We start from the raw sequence: 17,599 nt of genomic DNA, 5'->3' as shown, positions 1-17,599 counted from the left end.
CTACTAAGGCTGACCCAGTTTGTTGCAGACAGTGCTCAGATGGATATCAGGTTTCGAAAATAATCGAGGCCTCGGTTTGGTTGGTTTTCAGGCAGAGGGTCTGCACTCTGCACAAGCTGCTCAGCACTCCGGAGCCCAGCCTGGCACCTTGGAAGGACTGTCCTTCCCGCCCGCTTTGTCCTGCTATCTGCTTATCTGCCCTCTCCTTGCATCCTTGTCCCTCTGCCCCTTCCCTCCGCGATCTCCTTCTCTCTGACTCTTGCTGTGCATGTGTCTCTGTCTTTCTCCTCTCCTTGGAAGTTCTTTGCTTCTCCCCATCCCCTCTCTGACTTTGGCCTGTCTCTGCTGCCCCCCTCACACCTCACTCCTGGCTCTGCTTCCCTTGCACATCTCTCTCCACTGCCCTCCCTCCTTCTCTGCTTTCTCTCTGGCTCCCTCTCCCGTCTTTTCTCTCCCTCCTGCTCTCTCCTGCTCTCTGCCACTCCCTAGAGAAGAAACAATCCCCAGACCCCTAGCCCAGAGGCATTCAGAGGACCAGGCTCCTGGTCTAGGCCTGCAGCAGCCCCTCCTCAAGCATCTCCCTGCTCTCCACGGACCACCCAGCACCCAGGACGCAGGGTGGGCTCTGGAGGGTGCGCTGGGGGGAGGCTGGGGAGGCGAGCAGGGCAGCAGGGGGCAGCGTCTGCAGCTGCTGGCCCTCCCTCCTCCCTTCTTGCCAGTTACAGTGCAAAGAAAAGCGAGCTACTGGGTAGGGAGTTTTTGTTACTCTAGGGGAATTAGGGAGTGAGAAGCATTGGGTGCAGCCTCTTTTCTTAAAATAAGGATTCCTAATTCAGGTCCTTCTCTGCCTCTGCCAAATTATGCAAAGTGCGGCCTTAAAAATAAAATGCCAGGCGCTGCGCAGATACACTCTCCTGAATGCATTTTGTGAGTCCGGAATTTTCTCTCCCTTCTTACCTTGTGCCACCTGTGAAACCCAGACACCCCCAAGAGCCCCAGCCTTCTGAGGTCATCGTGCCCTTTAATACTCAAATAATGATACGCCCCGCTCCCCATCCCCAGCTCGGGAAGCAGGAAGACTCAGCTTTGGTTGGTTCCCTTCCTCAGCTCTTTCTGGGGTGCCCCAGGGAGGGCTAACATGTCACACAAATGTGTCTGGGTGCTGGGGGTCATTCTCAATCCATATCACTGTCCTGGGCCTCTCTGCTGCGCATGTCTTATCACCTGGTAGTGGACTCTCTGGGCTGTATTCACCACACCCAAAGCATGGACCAGACTGTGGCCTCAGAGCACAGCCGATAGCAGGCCGTGCCTTCTAAGGAAATTCTTCCAAAGTCTTGCAGTTCATAGAGGGGCACCACAAGCAAAGGAAGGAGACTTTGAAAGCATGTATTTGATGTTACAGCTTCTAAGAGCCTGCAAAGGGGATTGCCCTGGGCCGCATTCCTCCCACTCAGAGTCCAGCATCCTGAATAGTCAAAAGACGCTGCCCTGCGCAGGGTGAAGGTGACCTTTTTTACGTTACACACAGCACATTAGCTCTTCATTTTATTCCATTCATTCTTGCAACTTATATATATTTGAGTCCCAACTGTGTGCCACGCAACAGAAATAAAGCGCTGGATAAAATTGTGGGCCTGCTCCCTCCCTCCCTTCTTGGAGCTTAATTATAGATTGGATCTTGGTTTGCCAAAGCCAGATTCACTTTGGATCTTCTCAGAACACGAGACCCTTAGATTTCAAAGGGAGATGTACTTGCACCGCTAGCAACCCAACAGAAGCTAGAAGTGCAAAGTACATTATGTGTTCAAGATTTCATGGTTTTCAAGAGTGATCGCTTCTTAATTTTTTTCTTCGTAAAGATTTTCTCTCTATGTATTGGCATGGAAAGATGTCTACAGTACATTCTTCTTGTAAACATTTCACGAGATATTACATAGAGAAAACTACACATAACAAAAATACACAGCACACCGAGTTGTCACTGTACACTTACGTGGCCACCACCAGATGAAGCAGAATTCCTCTAGCACCCAGAAGCCTCTCATGTGCCTTCTTTTAGTCATTGCCAGCCCTCCCCAAGGTCGACCCCTCTCCTGCTTTTACAGTAACCATTTACTTGCTTTGTGAAAATACTTTTTAACCACCCAAGCACTCATTGCTAAACACTGTAGTTTACTTTTGCTTGGTTTTGACCTATATATAAATGGAATCACACAGTGTGCATTCTTTTGTGTCTAACTTATTTTGTTTACTGTTATGTTTTAAAATTGATTTATTTTGTTGTACATAGCAATCATTGATTCATTTTCATTGATGTATAATCGTCTATGCAGCTGGACTGTATAACGGTGCCAAAACATATTTATTTAGTTTTCAACTGATAGAGATCTGGGTTGATTTCAGTTTGAGGGTATTACAGGTCGTGCTGTTCTGAACATCTCTGTGTGTGTCTTTTTGCCACACACATGCACAATTTCTGTTGGATGTATACCTAGGTGTGGAATTGCTCGGTTATACTATGTTAGAATATCTGGCTTGAACAGATGACTGCCAAACTTCTATCACTGTAGATTAGTTTTGTCAGTTCTTGAACGTCATAAAAGTAGTATTACACAGTATGTGTTACTGTGTGCCTGGCTTCTTCTTTTCACTGTAACGCCTTTGTGATTCATCCAGGCTGTTACATGCAAGAGAAGTTTTTCTTTTTTTGTTCTAAGTGGTATCCATTGTGTGACTATACAATATACCAATAATATACCGATGTATTTATCCATTCTCCTGTTGATGGTGGGTTGTTTTTAGGTTTTGGACAGTGTGGAAAGAGTTGTAGGAACATTCTCGTTCGTGTTTTTTGATGGGCATAAACTCTCAGCGTCCTCACTCTCTCTCTAGTAGTGGGAGTGCTGGGTCACGCGTTTATCTTTAGCCTTACTGGATACCAAGAGGCAGTTTTCCAAAGTGGCTGAGCCAATTTACACTCCCACCAAGAACTTCTGTGAATCTGGGTTGCTCCACATTCTCGCTGACGCATGATACTGTGAGTCTTTAATTTTAGTCTTTCTGGTGGTTGTGAGGTGGTATCTCAGTTTAATTTTAATTTGCATTTCCTTTGCGAGCAGCGGTGTTCATCGCCTTTTCATGTGTTTATTGGCTAATTGAATAGCCTTTCTTTGAAACGTTTGTTCAAATCTTTACTGATTAACTGAATTGTCTTTTTATTAATAATTCATAGGAGTTTATATCTATTCTAGATATGAGTCCTTTGTCAAATCTATGTATTGCAAATATCTTCATTCAGTCTGTGGCTTATCTGTTTACTTTCTAATGATGTATTTTTGAAGAACAGAAGTTTGTCATTTTAATGAGGTCCAATTTATCAATTTTTTTAATGATTATTACTTTTGTCTTCACTTTATGAAATCTCTGGCTCTCCCAAGATCATGACGATACTTCCTGTGTTTTATTGGGAAGTTTTATTGTTTTGTCCTGTACTCTTAAGTGTATGATCTATACAGATTTCTAATTATTCCAGCACCATTTGTTGAAAAGACTGTTACTTTTCCCAACTTTGACATAAAGTGATCATATAGATGTCAGTCTATTTCTGGACTTCCTACTCTATTCCATTGGTCTGTTTGTCCAATGCCATATACTGTTCCTAATTACTGTAGCTTTATAGTAACTCGAGATCTGATAGTGACAGTACTGCAATTTTTTTTTCAAATTTGTCTTGGTCCTTCTAGTCCTTTGTATTTCCATATAAATTTTTAAATCAGCCTGCCAATTTTCACACACCCCCAAAACACATTGAGATTTTGAATAGGAATATATTAGGCACGTAGATTAATTTAGGAAGAATTTCTGTTTTAATGATAATTGATTCTTCCAGTACATGAATATGGAATCTCTCTCCCTTTCTTTAGTTCTTTCATTTCACTCAGCAAAGTTTTGTAGTTTTCACTGGAAAGATCTTTCACAAATTTTATTAGATTTGTTTTAAGATATTTGATATTTTTAACTATTATAAATGGTATTTTTTTTAATTTCTCACTATCATCACAATTTTTTTTTGGTATGTTTACCTTGTATCCAGCGACCTTACTAAATTCACTTAATAAGTCAAATTGTTTGTACATTCTTTTGGATGTTCTACAGACAAACATATCATCTGCTAATATAAAAAGTTTTACTTCTTCTGTTCCAGCGTCTCCCACATCAGGGCAAGAGTCAGTACTTCACAGAGTGGGATGCTTTAAAGATGATGTCCCATTCTATGCCTAGTTTGCTGGTTTATCCTGAATGGATTTTTAATTTGTCAAATGTCTTTTATGCATCTATTGAGATACTCATATTGTTTTTCTTCATTATTATGCTAATTCAGTGAATTATATTAGTTGATTTTGGACTACTAAACCAACCTTGCATGTATGACATAAATCCCACTTGGTCGTAATGTATTATCATTTTTATATATTTCTGGATTCTATTAGAAAATATGCTCTTCAGGATTTTTGTGTCTATGCTCAAAAGAGATACTAACCTATAATTTTCCTTTTTTATAATATCCTTGTTCAATTCTTGTAACAAAGTTACCCTGGTCTCAAAAAGTGGGTTGAAAATTACTCCCTATTTTAAAAATTTTTAAGAGTTTCTATAAAGTTGGCATTTATTTATCCCTTAAATGTTTGCTAGAATTTGTCTGTGAAGCCATATGGGCCAGGAATATTTTAAAGCATGTATTTAATTTAATAGTTTTCAGATTTCCTATTTCTTTCGTCCCCTTTTTGGTAAGTTGTATTTTTCTAGCAATTTGTCCATTTTATCTAAATATTAAATTTATTGACATAAACTTTTTTATAATATCCTCTTATGATATTTTATAATGCTTGTACTTCCTATAGCGATACTCCTTTTTAAATTCTGATATTGGTTATTGGTACCTTCTGTTTTTTTTTTATTAGCCCTTTAAGGTGTTTATCAATGTTTTTGTCTTTTCAAAGAACCAACCTTTGGATTTGTCAATCCTCTGTGTTGTCAGTTTGTTTTCTTTTTCATTCATGTCCACTCTTACTTTTATTATTTCCTTCCTTTTACTCTCTTTGGGTTTAGTTTGCTGTTCTTCTACTAATATCTTGAGATGGATACTTAGCTAATTGATTTTCTGTCTTTTCTAATATGTAAAACTAAAGCTATACATTTATCTCCATTAGCAACTTTATATCTCACTAGTATTTGTATGTAGTATTTCCATTATCATTCCCTTCTCTTTTTATTTATAAATTTATTTATTTATTTTTGGCTGTGCTGAGTCTTCATTTCTGCGCGCGAACTTTCTCTAGTTGTGGTGAGCGGGATCTACTCTCTCATTGCGGTGGCTTCTCTTGTTGCGGAACGCGGGCTCTGGGCACTCGAGCTTCAGTAGTTGTGGCTCACAGGCTCTAGAGCGCAGGCTCAGTAGTTGTGGTGTGCTCCGTGGCATGTAGGATCTTCCTGGACCAGGGCTCAAACCCGTGTCCCCTGCATTGGCAGGTGATTTCTTAACCACTGTGCCACCAGGGAAGTCCCATTCCTTTCTTTTTTAAATAAAATCTTTGTCTTGTGTCATGGATAGAAAATTTTTTCTTTTTCTATATATTGCTTATTTAAAAAAATATAAAGTTTTCTTAAGCTCTCTTCATTCTCTGTTTCTTCCACGTTAGTCCATTCATTCTTTTCTTGCTCTCTCCCTTACTCCCTCCCTCCGTTTTTGCTTTTCTTCCTATCTGTTGGTTCTGATCTCTGTCTTTCACACTGGAGAATTTCCTTCAATGCCTGGTGATCCTTGGCAGTCTGTTCATAGTAGAGAGTGGGGCACTAAAAAAGCTGAATGAATTTCTGTGCATATGAGAGAAGGTATTGTCGCCTGGACGGCATTACATATGGTAACTGAGTGATCCACAGACGTCTGTATAACATGCGCCATTCACTTTCTCCAGGACAGACCCTTCAAGCTATTGCATATGAAGGTCCCCCTGGCTCCTGCACTGCTGGCAATGTGGGGACTGGAAAGTGAAGGTCTCACTGTCTGTTAGTGTGCAGACCAACCCCCTATTTTCCTGTTTGGTTCCTCATCCCTGCCCTCTGTTGATAATATAAGAGCGTAACTGTCTCCCGTCAATTATCTCTTCCCCTCTCATCTTCCCAAGGCTTTTCACATCACTTTTTAAAAGCTCCCTATTGGCTGGTTAACTCCACGGTGTTAACATTTGGGTATCTTTCTTCAGCAGCCACATGAGGTCGTATCACTGGATCTCCTGTGCTGTGAGACCAGGCTGTGCCCACTCCTCCTTTTCTGTTCAACCCTTCCCTTCTCCTATCTCCCAGCCTCTGACAATCATACCTTCCCTTTTGCATTGCCAAGAACTTCTTGGGCAAGGCTTTAAGTTAAAGCAACAGAGAGTCCTCTCCTCTGGTCTCACACTCTGCCCCTCAGTAGATTCTATAACGTGCAGACTTTCCCTAACACATGGCTTCTAATGGGGGTGGGGGGCGTCCAGCCCTCCTGTGGGGCAAGGGCAGCCGGAGGTCTTTCTCCTAGAGGTCTTGTTTTCAGAGCAAACCCCAAGGATTCAGCTTTCCCATTTCTCAGGGTTGGTGACCCCGCTTGAAGGTTTCCAAGACCCTAAAGCCCTCAACAAATTCTCAGCAGGCAGACTTGCTTCCACCAGCTCCATGGGGCCCGGTGGCCAACCTTTGGCTCATCATTTACCACCTTTCTCTCCAGATCCCCTTCCTGGGAGCTGGGATTAAGATCCATGAGAAAAGGGTGTCAGAAAATCTGCGGCCCTTCCACGACCGGATGGAGGAATGTTTCAAGAACCTGAAAGTGAAGGTGGAGAAGGAGTACGGTGTCAGAGAGATGGTACTGGTGGTCCCTGTGGCCGGGAGGGATGGGGCAGGGAGGAGGATGAGATTGGAGCCAAGGAACCTGCCCTTGAGGAGAAGGACCTGAGAGCCAGCAGTGCCAGGGCCAATCCAAGGAACCTTTCTGGAAACTTGGTCCCTCAAAAGTCACCCCAGATAAACGCCAGTTACAAATTGAGGCCTTAGCACTCAAGGGACCGTGCTAATAATAAAAGCAATGTTGGTGAAGCACCTGTTATGTGCCGGTCTAATCTAAGCACGTAGGTCATTTTGTCTTCACAACAAGCCTGGGCGTGACTTTTAACCCCCTGTGTCTCTTCTGGAGGTTCCTAGGTGTAAGTGACTTGCCAGAGGCTACATGACAAGTGAGTGCAGGTCACTGCCCCCGGCTCTGTTGGCCTGCAAAGCCAGCGCTTTGGGCCACTCACAAGCTCCGTGTCCTCAAGAGGCCATCAGCCTGGTGCTCACGGGACTTCTCCTTTATCCTCTTCCCCAGAAAGTAGCATCATAAAACGGCAAGGCAGTGTGGTCCTTCAGAGGCCTTCTGGCCCAACCCTCTGAGTTTACAGATGGGAAAACTGAGGCCCAGAGACGAGAAGTGAGTTACTGGAAAGCATGGAGGCGAACTCAGGTCTCATCTTCTGGCGCAACAGTTTTTCCATGAGACAGGTCGCCTCTTCCAGCACTCCCTGTGTGACAGCCCAATGCAGTTCTGATGGCAACCACCCAGAGTTAGGTGACATTGCATAGGTTAAGGGCAAAGTCCTCCACAAGACTCCCCTCACTTCAGACACCAGGGTTCCCAGGCCACCTGCGCCACTGACCAACTGGTTACAAATCTGGAGGTTCCCACCACCCCCTCAGGTCTGATAATTTCACAAAAGTCAAGGAGTCGGCCCTCCCTCCAATATCCATGAGTTCCCTACTCGCAGATTCAACCAACAGAGGATCAGAAATACTTGGGGAAAAAAATCGAGCAAGTTCCAAAAAGCAAAACTTGAATTTGCTGTGCCGGCAACTGTTTACCTCACATTTACATTATAGTTACAACTATTGACATAGCGTTTACATTGCATTAGGTATTATAAGTAATCTAGAGAGGATTTAAATTCTACTGGAGGACATGTACAGGCTACATGCAAATACTGTGCCATTTTATGTCAGGGACTTGGGCATCGCTGGATTTTGGTATCCTCGGAGGTCATAGGTACTGAAGGATGACTGTACTTACGATTACAGTTTTATTAGCAAGGAAACAAATCAGGACCAGCCAAATGAAGAGAAGCATAGGGTGAGGTCTGGGAGGGTCCCAAACACACAGCTTCGTGTCCTCAGGACATGTCACTATCTCTCCTACTGGCACCTCCATGTGTGATTACCAGCCGGGAAAGCTCACCTGAGCCTAAGTGTCTGGAGTTTTAATTGGGGTTCATAGGCATGATCGAATGAATCGTTGGCCACGTGGTTGACATCCATCTCCAGTCCCCCTTCCTCCCCAGAGGCTGAGCTGATATTATCTGGCCCAGAGTCCCAGCCCTGAAATCACAAGGTTGCTCTTTCTGGCCAGCCCCCATCCTGAGTCTTCCCATCAGTGTAAAGGGGCCACCGTGAAAAACAAAAGACACTCCTACCAGTGGGGAAATGGCAAGGATTTAGACATCACCTCCCAGGAACCAGGAATAAAGGCCTGACAAATTCTTTATTAAACAGCTGTGCGTAGCCTCAGCCAGCCAGGAAGTTTTTGCTCTGCCCCACGCAGACCTGGCTTCTAACCACACCCTCCTCCCCGCAGCCCGAATTCGAGGACAGGCGAGTGGGCCGGCCTCGGTCCATGCTGCGCTCCTACAGGCAGATGTCCATCATCTCCATGGCTTCCACGAGCTCTGACTGCAGCACGCCCAGCAAACTCACCTCCGAGAGGTCAGTCCCCACCCCAGGCAGCCCCCCGTACCCCTGCACCAGCCTAGCCCTCAGCAAAGCCTCGCTTCTTGCCCTTCTGTCCTTGGCCGTCCTTCTACATCTCCGTGCCCTTCTGTTTGAAAGTCCTTCCCCACCTGGCACCTCATCAAAACCCTCACAACTACCCTGTGCGGCTTATTGCCGTTGTTAGCGGGTCAGTCGAGGCCCAGAGAGGTGTGGTGGCCCTTCCTGAGGACCCAGCAGGACACCGCACAGCCCACAGGCTCCCCGTCCAGCCACCTCCATCAGCCAGCCTGAGCTCCTCATCTTCTTGCCTCTGCTGGGGCTCCCGTCCCCACCAGCTCCCCATCCCAGAGCTCCTCCTCCTGTACCTGCCTATACCTCTGTCGGGGTTCCCCTCCTCGGCCAAGAAGAGCCTCTCCCCTTCCACTTTCTTGGAGCCATCTGCGTGACCCGGCCCGACTCAGCTAATGCAATAGCAGATCCTGTGATGGAGAACTCTCTCTGGGAGAATGTGCTAAGGGGTCCTTGACCTCATCTCTTGTCTACTCTGCAAGGTTGCTGCAAACACCCCCGTTTACTGAAAAGGAAATCGTGCCTCAGAGAGGTTGAGTGATTTGCCCAAAGTCATTCGGCTAAACAGTGGCATAGATTTGAATCCAGATCCCTATTTTTAACCGGTTTTCTCTTCCTATCACCAGTCTTAGGGCCCGCCACCTTCAATTTTATTTTACCCTGTAGTTTGAGTGTTTGCAAATTAAGCAAGTGGCTCCCCAAACTCTGCCAGGTGAGCTGATCTACCGCCCAACCCCGTGGTGACAGCTCAGTCAGCCTGGGTCCCTGCAAGACAGTTCCACTGAAGCTCTTAACTGCAGTTTTTGCTGCTGTCCCTCTTGCCATTCAGCTTCGACCAGGAGTTAGCACCTCCCAAGGCTCCGAAAGTGGAGCAAGAGGAGCCGATCTCCCCAGGGAGCACTCTGCCAGAGGTCAAGCTGCGGCGGTCCAAGAAGAGGAGCAAGAGAAGCAGTGTGGTGTTTGCGGACGAGAAGGCCACGGCAGACCTGAAGCGGGTGAGTGGCCAAGGCTGGATCTTCTCTGACACCCTCGGCAGATCTCCACTGCACGCCCGGCACACTGCCTGGGGCTCCGAGACGTGCGCCGCTCAAGCCTCACCCTCACGGTGAAGTGGGGTTCCCGAGGTGGCATCTCAGGGGCAGGGAGGTGAAGTGCTTGCTGGTGCCCCTGCAGCCTGGATGTGACAGAGTGGGGTATGACCCAGCCTGTCACTCTGTCCTTCCTACCATCGCAGAGGACTCTGAGGCTGGGGAGAGGCTGCCCGGTCCACCACTGAGCAGGAGAGCCGCCCTCCCAGGGCTGGGCCAGGTGTTTCCACCTCGGCCCTCTATCCCCACCCCAGGGCCATTCTAACCACTGACGTCTCAGACTCTGCTAAGCTCTTCCAGTGGACCGGGAGCCCAGCTGGGGATGCAGAGATGAACTTCTCACTGCCCTGACTTTAAGAGTTACTGTCTTATAAACGAATAACTATTTAATATGAGACTTGGTACCAGACAGCCCTGGGTTCAACCCCAGCTTCCCCCTGAAAGAGAGGTTTGTTGAAAGCATTCTGGGAGCCTGGAAGGGGGAGAGGGATTTACTCTCCTAGGAAGGGAGGGCTGCCGGATGAAAGGGCAAAGGCCCAGCTGAGATGCCTTCCAGCGACGAAAGAATCCCCCACAAACTTCCCAGTAGGCCTCAGAGGCTATTCTTGCCGGGGGGGTGGGGGGAAGGCCGGAAACAAGACTGTGTTTCACAATTCTAGGGGGCGTCATTCACACAATAGTCTAAATGTATGCCCCCCCCGCCCCGCCCCCCCCCCACAGCAGAGTTGTATAGTATACAACCTGTGCAACCATGCATGGCACGCTGACATAGAGTGACACAAAACAGAATAAATGAACTTGGGGCGGGGCCCATAGAAGCCATGGCAAACTTTTATCTCCGACTTTTCAGGGCCTAGAACTGCCTCATGCTAAGCCTCTGTGGTGTGTGTCTGTGTGTCTGTGTGTCTGTGTGTCTCTGTATGCACATGTGGGCATGATATATTCATCCAGCTTTCCAGGAAGCACGAGTTCATGAGTGATACCAACCTTTCGGAGCATGTGGCCGTCGCCCCCAGGGCATCCATCCTCTCTCAAATGAGTTTCGCCAGCCAGTCCATGCCCACCATCCCAGGTATGCACCCTGCCACCACCAGCACGGGGGGTATAGAGGTGTCTGGGGGTGGAGGAGGGTGGGAACCATATCTACATAGCAAAGTGAGCTAAGCACCATGGGGGTAAGAGGCTCTGCTCACAGCCCCCCTGTCCTCTGAGCTCTCCCCACATCCACCCACTTCTGTGGCCCTGCCAGGGCTGAAGTGGAGGCCTGCTGTCACTCTGGAGCTCAGGATCCACTGGGAATGTGGTATGTCCCACCAGGTGGTCCTGGGTTCTCAGTTAGCCAGGCCCTCCCAGGGATCGGGAGTCGGCCCCTGGTAAATCTCTCAGCCTGTGTTTCCCTCTGGGGCCTGGAAGGCTGTTTCCGGAACTTACAGAAATCGCTGCCACATCTTACAGTTGCAGAGTGTTTGATGCACAGGTACTTCCATTCCCCCCATCACTAATTCATTGTCGTGAGGAGGTCTGCAGCTTACAGGTGACCTTTGCTAATTCACAGAGGGGGACCTGGGGCTCTGACTGGGGATGTAGCCTGCCCAAGAGCGCTCCATCTGGCACGTGGCAAGTCTCTAGTGTCCGCCAGTCTGTGCTTGGTGACAAATGTTCCTCCTTCGTTGTTTCATTTAAGCCTCAGCACAAACCTATGAAGCAGATCATGTGACCAGCCCCATTGTATGGATAAGGAAACTGAGGCACTGAGAATGTCAATCTCCTGACTGTCCCAGCCACTAAGTAGTGGAGGCCCCTGGAACTGTACCCCTAACGACTGCCCAGCCTCCCCAGGCAGGACACCCCCATGTGGCCGTTTCACTCTTATCCTCGCAGCAGGCCTCACAACGCCCTTGAGGTCTGTACTCTTACCCCCAGGTACCCAAAGTCAAAACCGAGGGTCAGAGTCATCTGTGTGACTCTGAGCTGGGGGCCATAATCACCAGATGACACCTTGGTTGGAGATGCTCTCCTTCCGGGACCTCTGGGTTCTCCGTGTTGGAAGACAAGAGTGAGCCCACACGATCTCCCCGACCTGGGCAAAAGGCCCTATTCCCTGAGGAAGTCAGGGCCCCAGTGGCCAGGGCCTTCCCCCACCATGGACCCGTGTTTCCAGCCCAGAAGCCCTTGGACGAGGTCTCGATCGGGTCACGTTGCAGGCTGCTGTGTGCGGGGCTGGGCAGGCCTCAGCGCAGTGGACAGACAGGCTCGACAGTCCTGGCACGGCAGTACTCGGGCCTCCCGCCTCCTGCCTGGTCGCCTGCCTGTTCTCCCTGGATGCTATCTCTGTCCCCCGCGCGTCTCCCATCTGCCCCCCGAAGTCACCCTCTCTCCGCCCACCGCTCACGGCGGCTCTCGGCTCTCCCGCAGCCGTCATGCTCTCGGTGGCCGGCATGCCCGGGACGGAAGAGGCCAACTCATCCCCCCGCCTCAGCCAGATCTTCCCTCTGTCAGAAGGCGACAAGAAGACGCTCAAGCGGAAGAAAGTAAATCAGTTCTTCAAGACGATGGTGAGCTCCCAGATAAGTGCAAGGAAGGGGGGTGGGTGTGGGGAGGAGGAAGGGAAGAGGGGGAGGCGGAGAGAGGAGAAAATGGGGGCGTGCGTATATGCGCGTGTGCACGGTGTGGTCACCCTCAGGGAGGTATGGACAGGGCCCCCCAGGGTGGGGATGGTGGCCAGAAATGCCCAGAGTGCAGTTCTCCTCTTGGTCCCCAGGTGGCTGCCCTGAGCAGGATGGACCCCAGCTGGGCTGCAGGAATGTGCCAGAGGGGTGTGCAGGGCCCCTGGGACCTGAGAAACCATAGCTGTCCTTTGCTGCACCTGGGCAGCTAAAAGTGCTTTTTAATTCTTTTGGAAGAACTTTCCTATTCAACTTATATTACAGAATCCTACTATTTAAAAGTTTTGTTTCCAAGCCCTGACTTCTCAAGTCCCGTCTCCTATTGTTACTTGTCAGTCTCTGCTCAAGATGAAGGTACCACTGACCTTCACCACCTTGATCCTCAGGGTTCAATTAAAGCAGGACTCCGCTGCCGTAATAACTGCAAGTTCACCGTGAGCGTGCAGTGAGTCAGGCACCATGCTAAGCCCTTTCCAAACACGGTCCCATTTGACCTTCCACTGTGAGGATTTTATCAGGCTCACAGAGTTAGGTAAGCGACTTGCCCAAGTTCACACGGTCCACGAAACAGCAAAGCCTGTGTTCTAACCACTGCGTAGCACAGCCTTTCTGGTCACATCAGTCAAAGTCACGGCAGCTCAGGCTCACTGGGTTAAGGGAGGGGTCAGCTCAGCAGCCCTTGTGAGTGGGACAGGAAGCCCTGCTTTGGTGCTCATGAGAACCCCATTTTGGGTTGTGTCTCCTTATCCTCTTCTCCCGCGCAGCTGGCTAGCAAACCTGCCGAAGAAGGCAAGCAGACCTCCAACTTAATGTCCACCGACCTGTGAGATGCTGCTGACCAGGGCTGCACCTGGGGAGACAAGGATGGGAGTTTCCAGAAGAGGAGACACACAGCGGGACATTGATGCCTCTAAGAGTGGGGAGACCGTCCATCGGTTGCCTGCACTCAGACAGAGGGAGTGGGCTGATCTAGGCCCCAGAACTGTCAGTGGTGACAGACCCAGTGTCACCAGGGCCCGTGACCCAGGTGCTGGGTGACAATGCCCCACCTGGATTCTTAGCCACACGAGGATCCAGCAAGAATGCCTTCTCCCAGTACGCTCTGCCCAGCATCCTGGGCACACCTTTTCATAGCCCAGTTTCTTAGGTATAAGGAGCTATATTTTTGTATCATTTTCTAAGCTTAACAGAAAAGCTTTTTTTTTTCGGTACGCGGGCCTCTCACTGTCGTGGCATCTCCCGTTGCGGAGCACAGGCTCCGGACACGGAGGCTCAGCGGCCATGGCTCATGGGCCCAGCCGCTCCGCGGCATGTGGGATCCCCCCGGACCGGGGCACGAACCCGTGTCCCCTGCATCGGCAGGCGGACTCTCAACCATTGCACCACCAGGGAAGCCCCCAGAAACGCTTTTAAATATTCTTTTATTTTATTTTTGGTTAACAGTTTTGTACTTTACATTTTTTAATACAACCCACCCATCTTTTTTCTAGCTGATCATCTCCAAAGTGTTGCTATTTCTTACTGACAATAAAAACGATTCCATGACTCAAGCAAGCCTCATTGCATAATTCCATCAGCTGAATCCCTACGGCCTAGGACTGGACAGGTTGCTCCTGGGGCTGGTCGGGAGGGCGGGCAGGCCCAGGGCCTCCAGTGATGTTAAGAAACCTGGCTGCAGCCCATCCCAGTGCAAAATCCGTCCACCTTGTTTGTGCCACCCCCAAGAATCTTCTCCGCGACTTCAGTTCGTTTAAATATTCGTTTATTTCATTTTGGGTTAACAGTTTCGTACTTTACATTATTTCCCAGATGAAGACACCGAGGCACAGAGGCGCTGTGTGAGCTAAGATCATACACGTGATACATGGAAAGGCTGGGATCAAACTGGCAGGAGCTGGACAGGAAACTTGGCTTTAACTCTGTGCTGCCTCTTGCACGCCTTCACGCATGGGCCGTCTGTCGCCTTTGTCCACACCAGTCTCTTCCCGTAGCCACCACGGCCCCTCACCAAGCCCCAGCCCTGTTGCCCAGTCCAGCTTCCACTCTCTCCTCAACAGTCCAGTGGGTTCTGTTTCGGTGGTAGTTGGGGCTTTGGCTGCATCACGGGTGCTCTAAGGTGAGGTGACAGCACCCAGAGGCTCGGAATCTGGCTGAGTTCACTTTCCAAAGGGGCAAGGAAGTGCATGTGCGCAAAGGAGTGTCCCCAGGGAGCTGAAGAGCTGGACCCACCAGGGCATCTTCGTGGCTTCACGGCTGGCGCTGTGAGCGGTGGGTGACAGTTATTTATTTATTTATTTTAAAGATTTTTTTTTCATGTGGACCATTTTTAAAGTCTTTTTATTGAATTTGTTACAATATTGCTTCTGTTTTATGTTTCGGGTTTTTTTTTTCTTTTGGCCGCAAAGCATGTGGGATCTTAGCTCCCCTACCAGGGATCGAACCCACACCCCCTGCATTGGAAGGCAAAGTCTTAACCTCTGGACTGCCAGGGAAGTCCCGTGGGTGAAGTTTAAATACTGCTTAGAGGAAGATCTTCGGAGCGGTGAGGCCCAGAATGAGAGACGTTTCAGGGTGTGATAACGAGGGTATCAGGAGAGGCAAGGACCAGCCCCAAAGCTAACTTTTCTCTTCATAGGATTTTGCGAGAGGTGGACTCTGGAAGAAAGAGTGGGTCAGGTGAGGAACAGAGGCGTTGGGGGTAAAGGAATCGTCCCCTGTGAAGGGGGTAGGGCAGCGAGGTTAGGGTGGGTTTCTCCTGCCCAGAAGGAGTCAGGACAGAGCACAGATAAGGCAAGAGTTGATGTTCACCAAACCCGCAGTGCAAGTACCATGCAAAAGACTTCCATAGCTATTTATAAAATATGAATGTCTTCTATTTACTGAGAGGTTTATAATAAATAACCCTTATAATAATCAGGGTTACTAACCCAAACTCTTATAATAATAAGCACAGTTAACCATATTGTTTTTCTTAGATTTAACTCTTAATGACTCCAATGAGAAAATTCTTAAGAGAGTTAGATGCCGTTATTTTTGACTATTTATAAAACTGGGGGGAAAGGAAGTAGATTTTATGAAAAATATATCCCAACGGCAGACTCCCCAAATTCACACAGATCTTAAATGGAGTTTAAAACTAAACACAAATGACATATTTTGTGTTAAATGTTTAAATCAGTGAACACTTGGGAAAATATTAGGTTCTCATAAACAGTGGCTGCCTGAATCTTAGGGTTAAATGACCACATTTACAAATGAGTAGGTGTGGTTTCCAGGGATCTTAGGATTTGCCGTTAGGGCAGGTCACAGGAAGATCCACCCAGCTGCACCCTGGGTAATCATAGCGACCCTGACCATGAGACACAGAGGTAAGAGCAGGTGATCCCTGGGCCAGGCGTAGAAGCATCAACTCTTCTGATTTACAGGGACACATGGGGTGGTCACCACTGTGGCCCCAATTTCTACAGTGCAAACCACAGTAAAGAGGAGAGCTCACAGCCCATTCTCCTCCCTCACGAACGTGATGAGGACTGTCCAAAGCCCTGGAGAAAGCACCATCCCTGCCCTCAAGGTGCTGCGGGTCCCACAGTGAAGCAAAGTGTGCCAGGTACGGAGGGACCCAGCAGGGGAGGAAGGCTTCCCCGGCAGGATGGGAAGGTGAGTCGGGGTCGTCCAGGTGGAGAGGAGGAAAGGCAGGCACGTGCTGAGCAATTGTGAGAAGCTCACATGGCCACAACCGGAGGCGGGGCCTCAGAGAGGGGGTGGGGTGCGTGGGATGGGAGAGGTCAGACAGGTGTGTGCAGGGTCTTGAATGCCATGGTGGGCAACACACATGAGTACCTACTATGTGCCAGCCACTGCTCTTGGCAATTTGCACTTTAGTAACTGTTGAATCCTCACAACCACCCTCTGAAGCATAGACTATTATTTGTTCCAATTTACAATGAGGAAACAGGTCCAGAGAGGCACAGGCACTTGTCCTGGGTCACACAGCTTGGAAATGGCAGAGCAGGGACTTTATGCTTTGGGGTCCGAGGAGCAGGCTGTTGAGCAGCATGTTTCCAAGGGATAACATGGGGGACACAGCCTTTATCCCCAGATCACTTGCTCTCTAAGCTGCGTGTGCACTGGGGCTCCCTAAAAGCACTATGCCCAGCCCCACCTGGGCCTCACAGGTCAGAATCTCTGGGGCACAGGCCCGGGAGAGTGGTTTTGATCAGTTCTGTAGGTGGGTCCTATATATGAGACCTGCTGGGCAGGACCTTGAAATCCACACAGCTTTGCTTCCCATTTGCTAGATGAGGAAACTGAGGCCCAGAGGGGCCAACACAGCCCACCAAGTCCCAGAGTGAAAAAAGGAATCAGTGACCAAGCCCAGCTAGAGCAACTGCCTCTAACCAGTGTTCTTTACCCAGAGATGGGGGAAGGGGAGGGAGGGGGAGAGACAGAGAGGGAGGGGAACTCCTTGTGGAGCAGACTGTTTCTCTAGGTGCAGCACAAAGGCCACTGGTGGTATAGGAGGGATCTTCAGTGCACGTGGTCACAGCTTCACATAACATGGAATCCAGTTACATTAGCTTCCTATTGCTAGTGTCACAAATTATCACAAGCTTAGTGGCTTAAAACAACACAAACTTACCTACTACTGTTCTTGAGGTCAGAAGTCCTAAATTAGTCTTAGGGGTGAAAATCAAGATGACAGCATGGCTGGTTCCTTCTGGAGATTCCACTAGACCATTTCCTTGCCTCTTCCAACTTCTAAAGGTGGCAAGGCATTCAGCATTCCCTGGCTTGTGGCTACGTCGCTCCAATCTCTGCCTCCATTTTTACGTCTCCCCCTCTGTTATTAAATCTCCCCTGTCTCCCTCTTAGAAGGACAATTCTGATTACGCTGGGCCCACCTGGATTGTGCAGGATAATCACCCTATCTGGTCTTTACTTAAT

At 48.7% G+C, this 17,599-nt stretch overlaps 1 protein-coding gene across 1 annotated transcript in view; it reads left to right on the top strand.

Annotated features, from left to right (window-relative positions):
• The window catches only part of DOCK2 (dedicator of cytokinesis 2), a 408,525-nt gene extending 394,334 nt beyond the window's left edge, over positions 1-14,191 (top strand). The window contains exons 47-52 of the mRNA XM_060008407.1: positions 6,767-6,904; positions 8,699-8,826; positions 9,731-9,896; positions 10,941-11,061; positions 12,405-12,544; positions 13,420-14,191. Coding sequence (XP_059864390.1) covers positions 6,767-6,904; positions 8,699-8,826; positions 9,731-9,896; positions 10,941-11,061; positions 12,405-12,544; positions 13,420-13,482 — 756 coding nt within the window. The 3' untranslated portion in view covers positions 13,483-14,191. The remainder of the gene's footprint in view (positions 1-6,766; positions 6,905-8,698; positions 8,827-9,730; positions 9,897-10,940; positions 11,062-12,404; positions 12,545-13,419) is intronic.
• The last annotated feature ends 3,408 nt before the right edge of the window (positions 14,192-17,599 follow it).

The sequence above is a fragment of the Delphinus delphis genome, chromosome 3 (genome assembly GCF_949987515.2).
Source record: "Delphinus delphis chromosome 3, mDelDel1.2, whole genome shotgun sequence".
In the NCBI taxonomy this organism is placed as follows: domain Eukaryota; kingdom Metazoa; phylum Chordata; class Mammalia; order Artiodactyla; family Delphinidae; genus Delphinus; species Delphinus delphis.
Note: the sequence above shows the minus strand (reverse complement) of the source record. Positions and strands in the feature narration are given on the sequence as shown.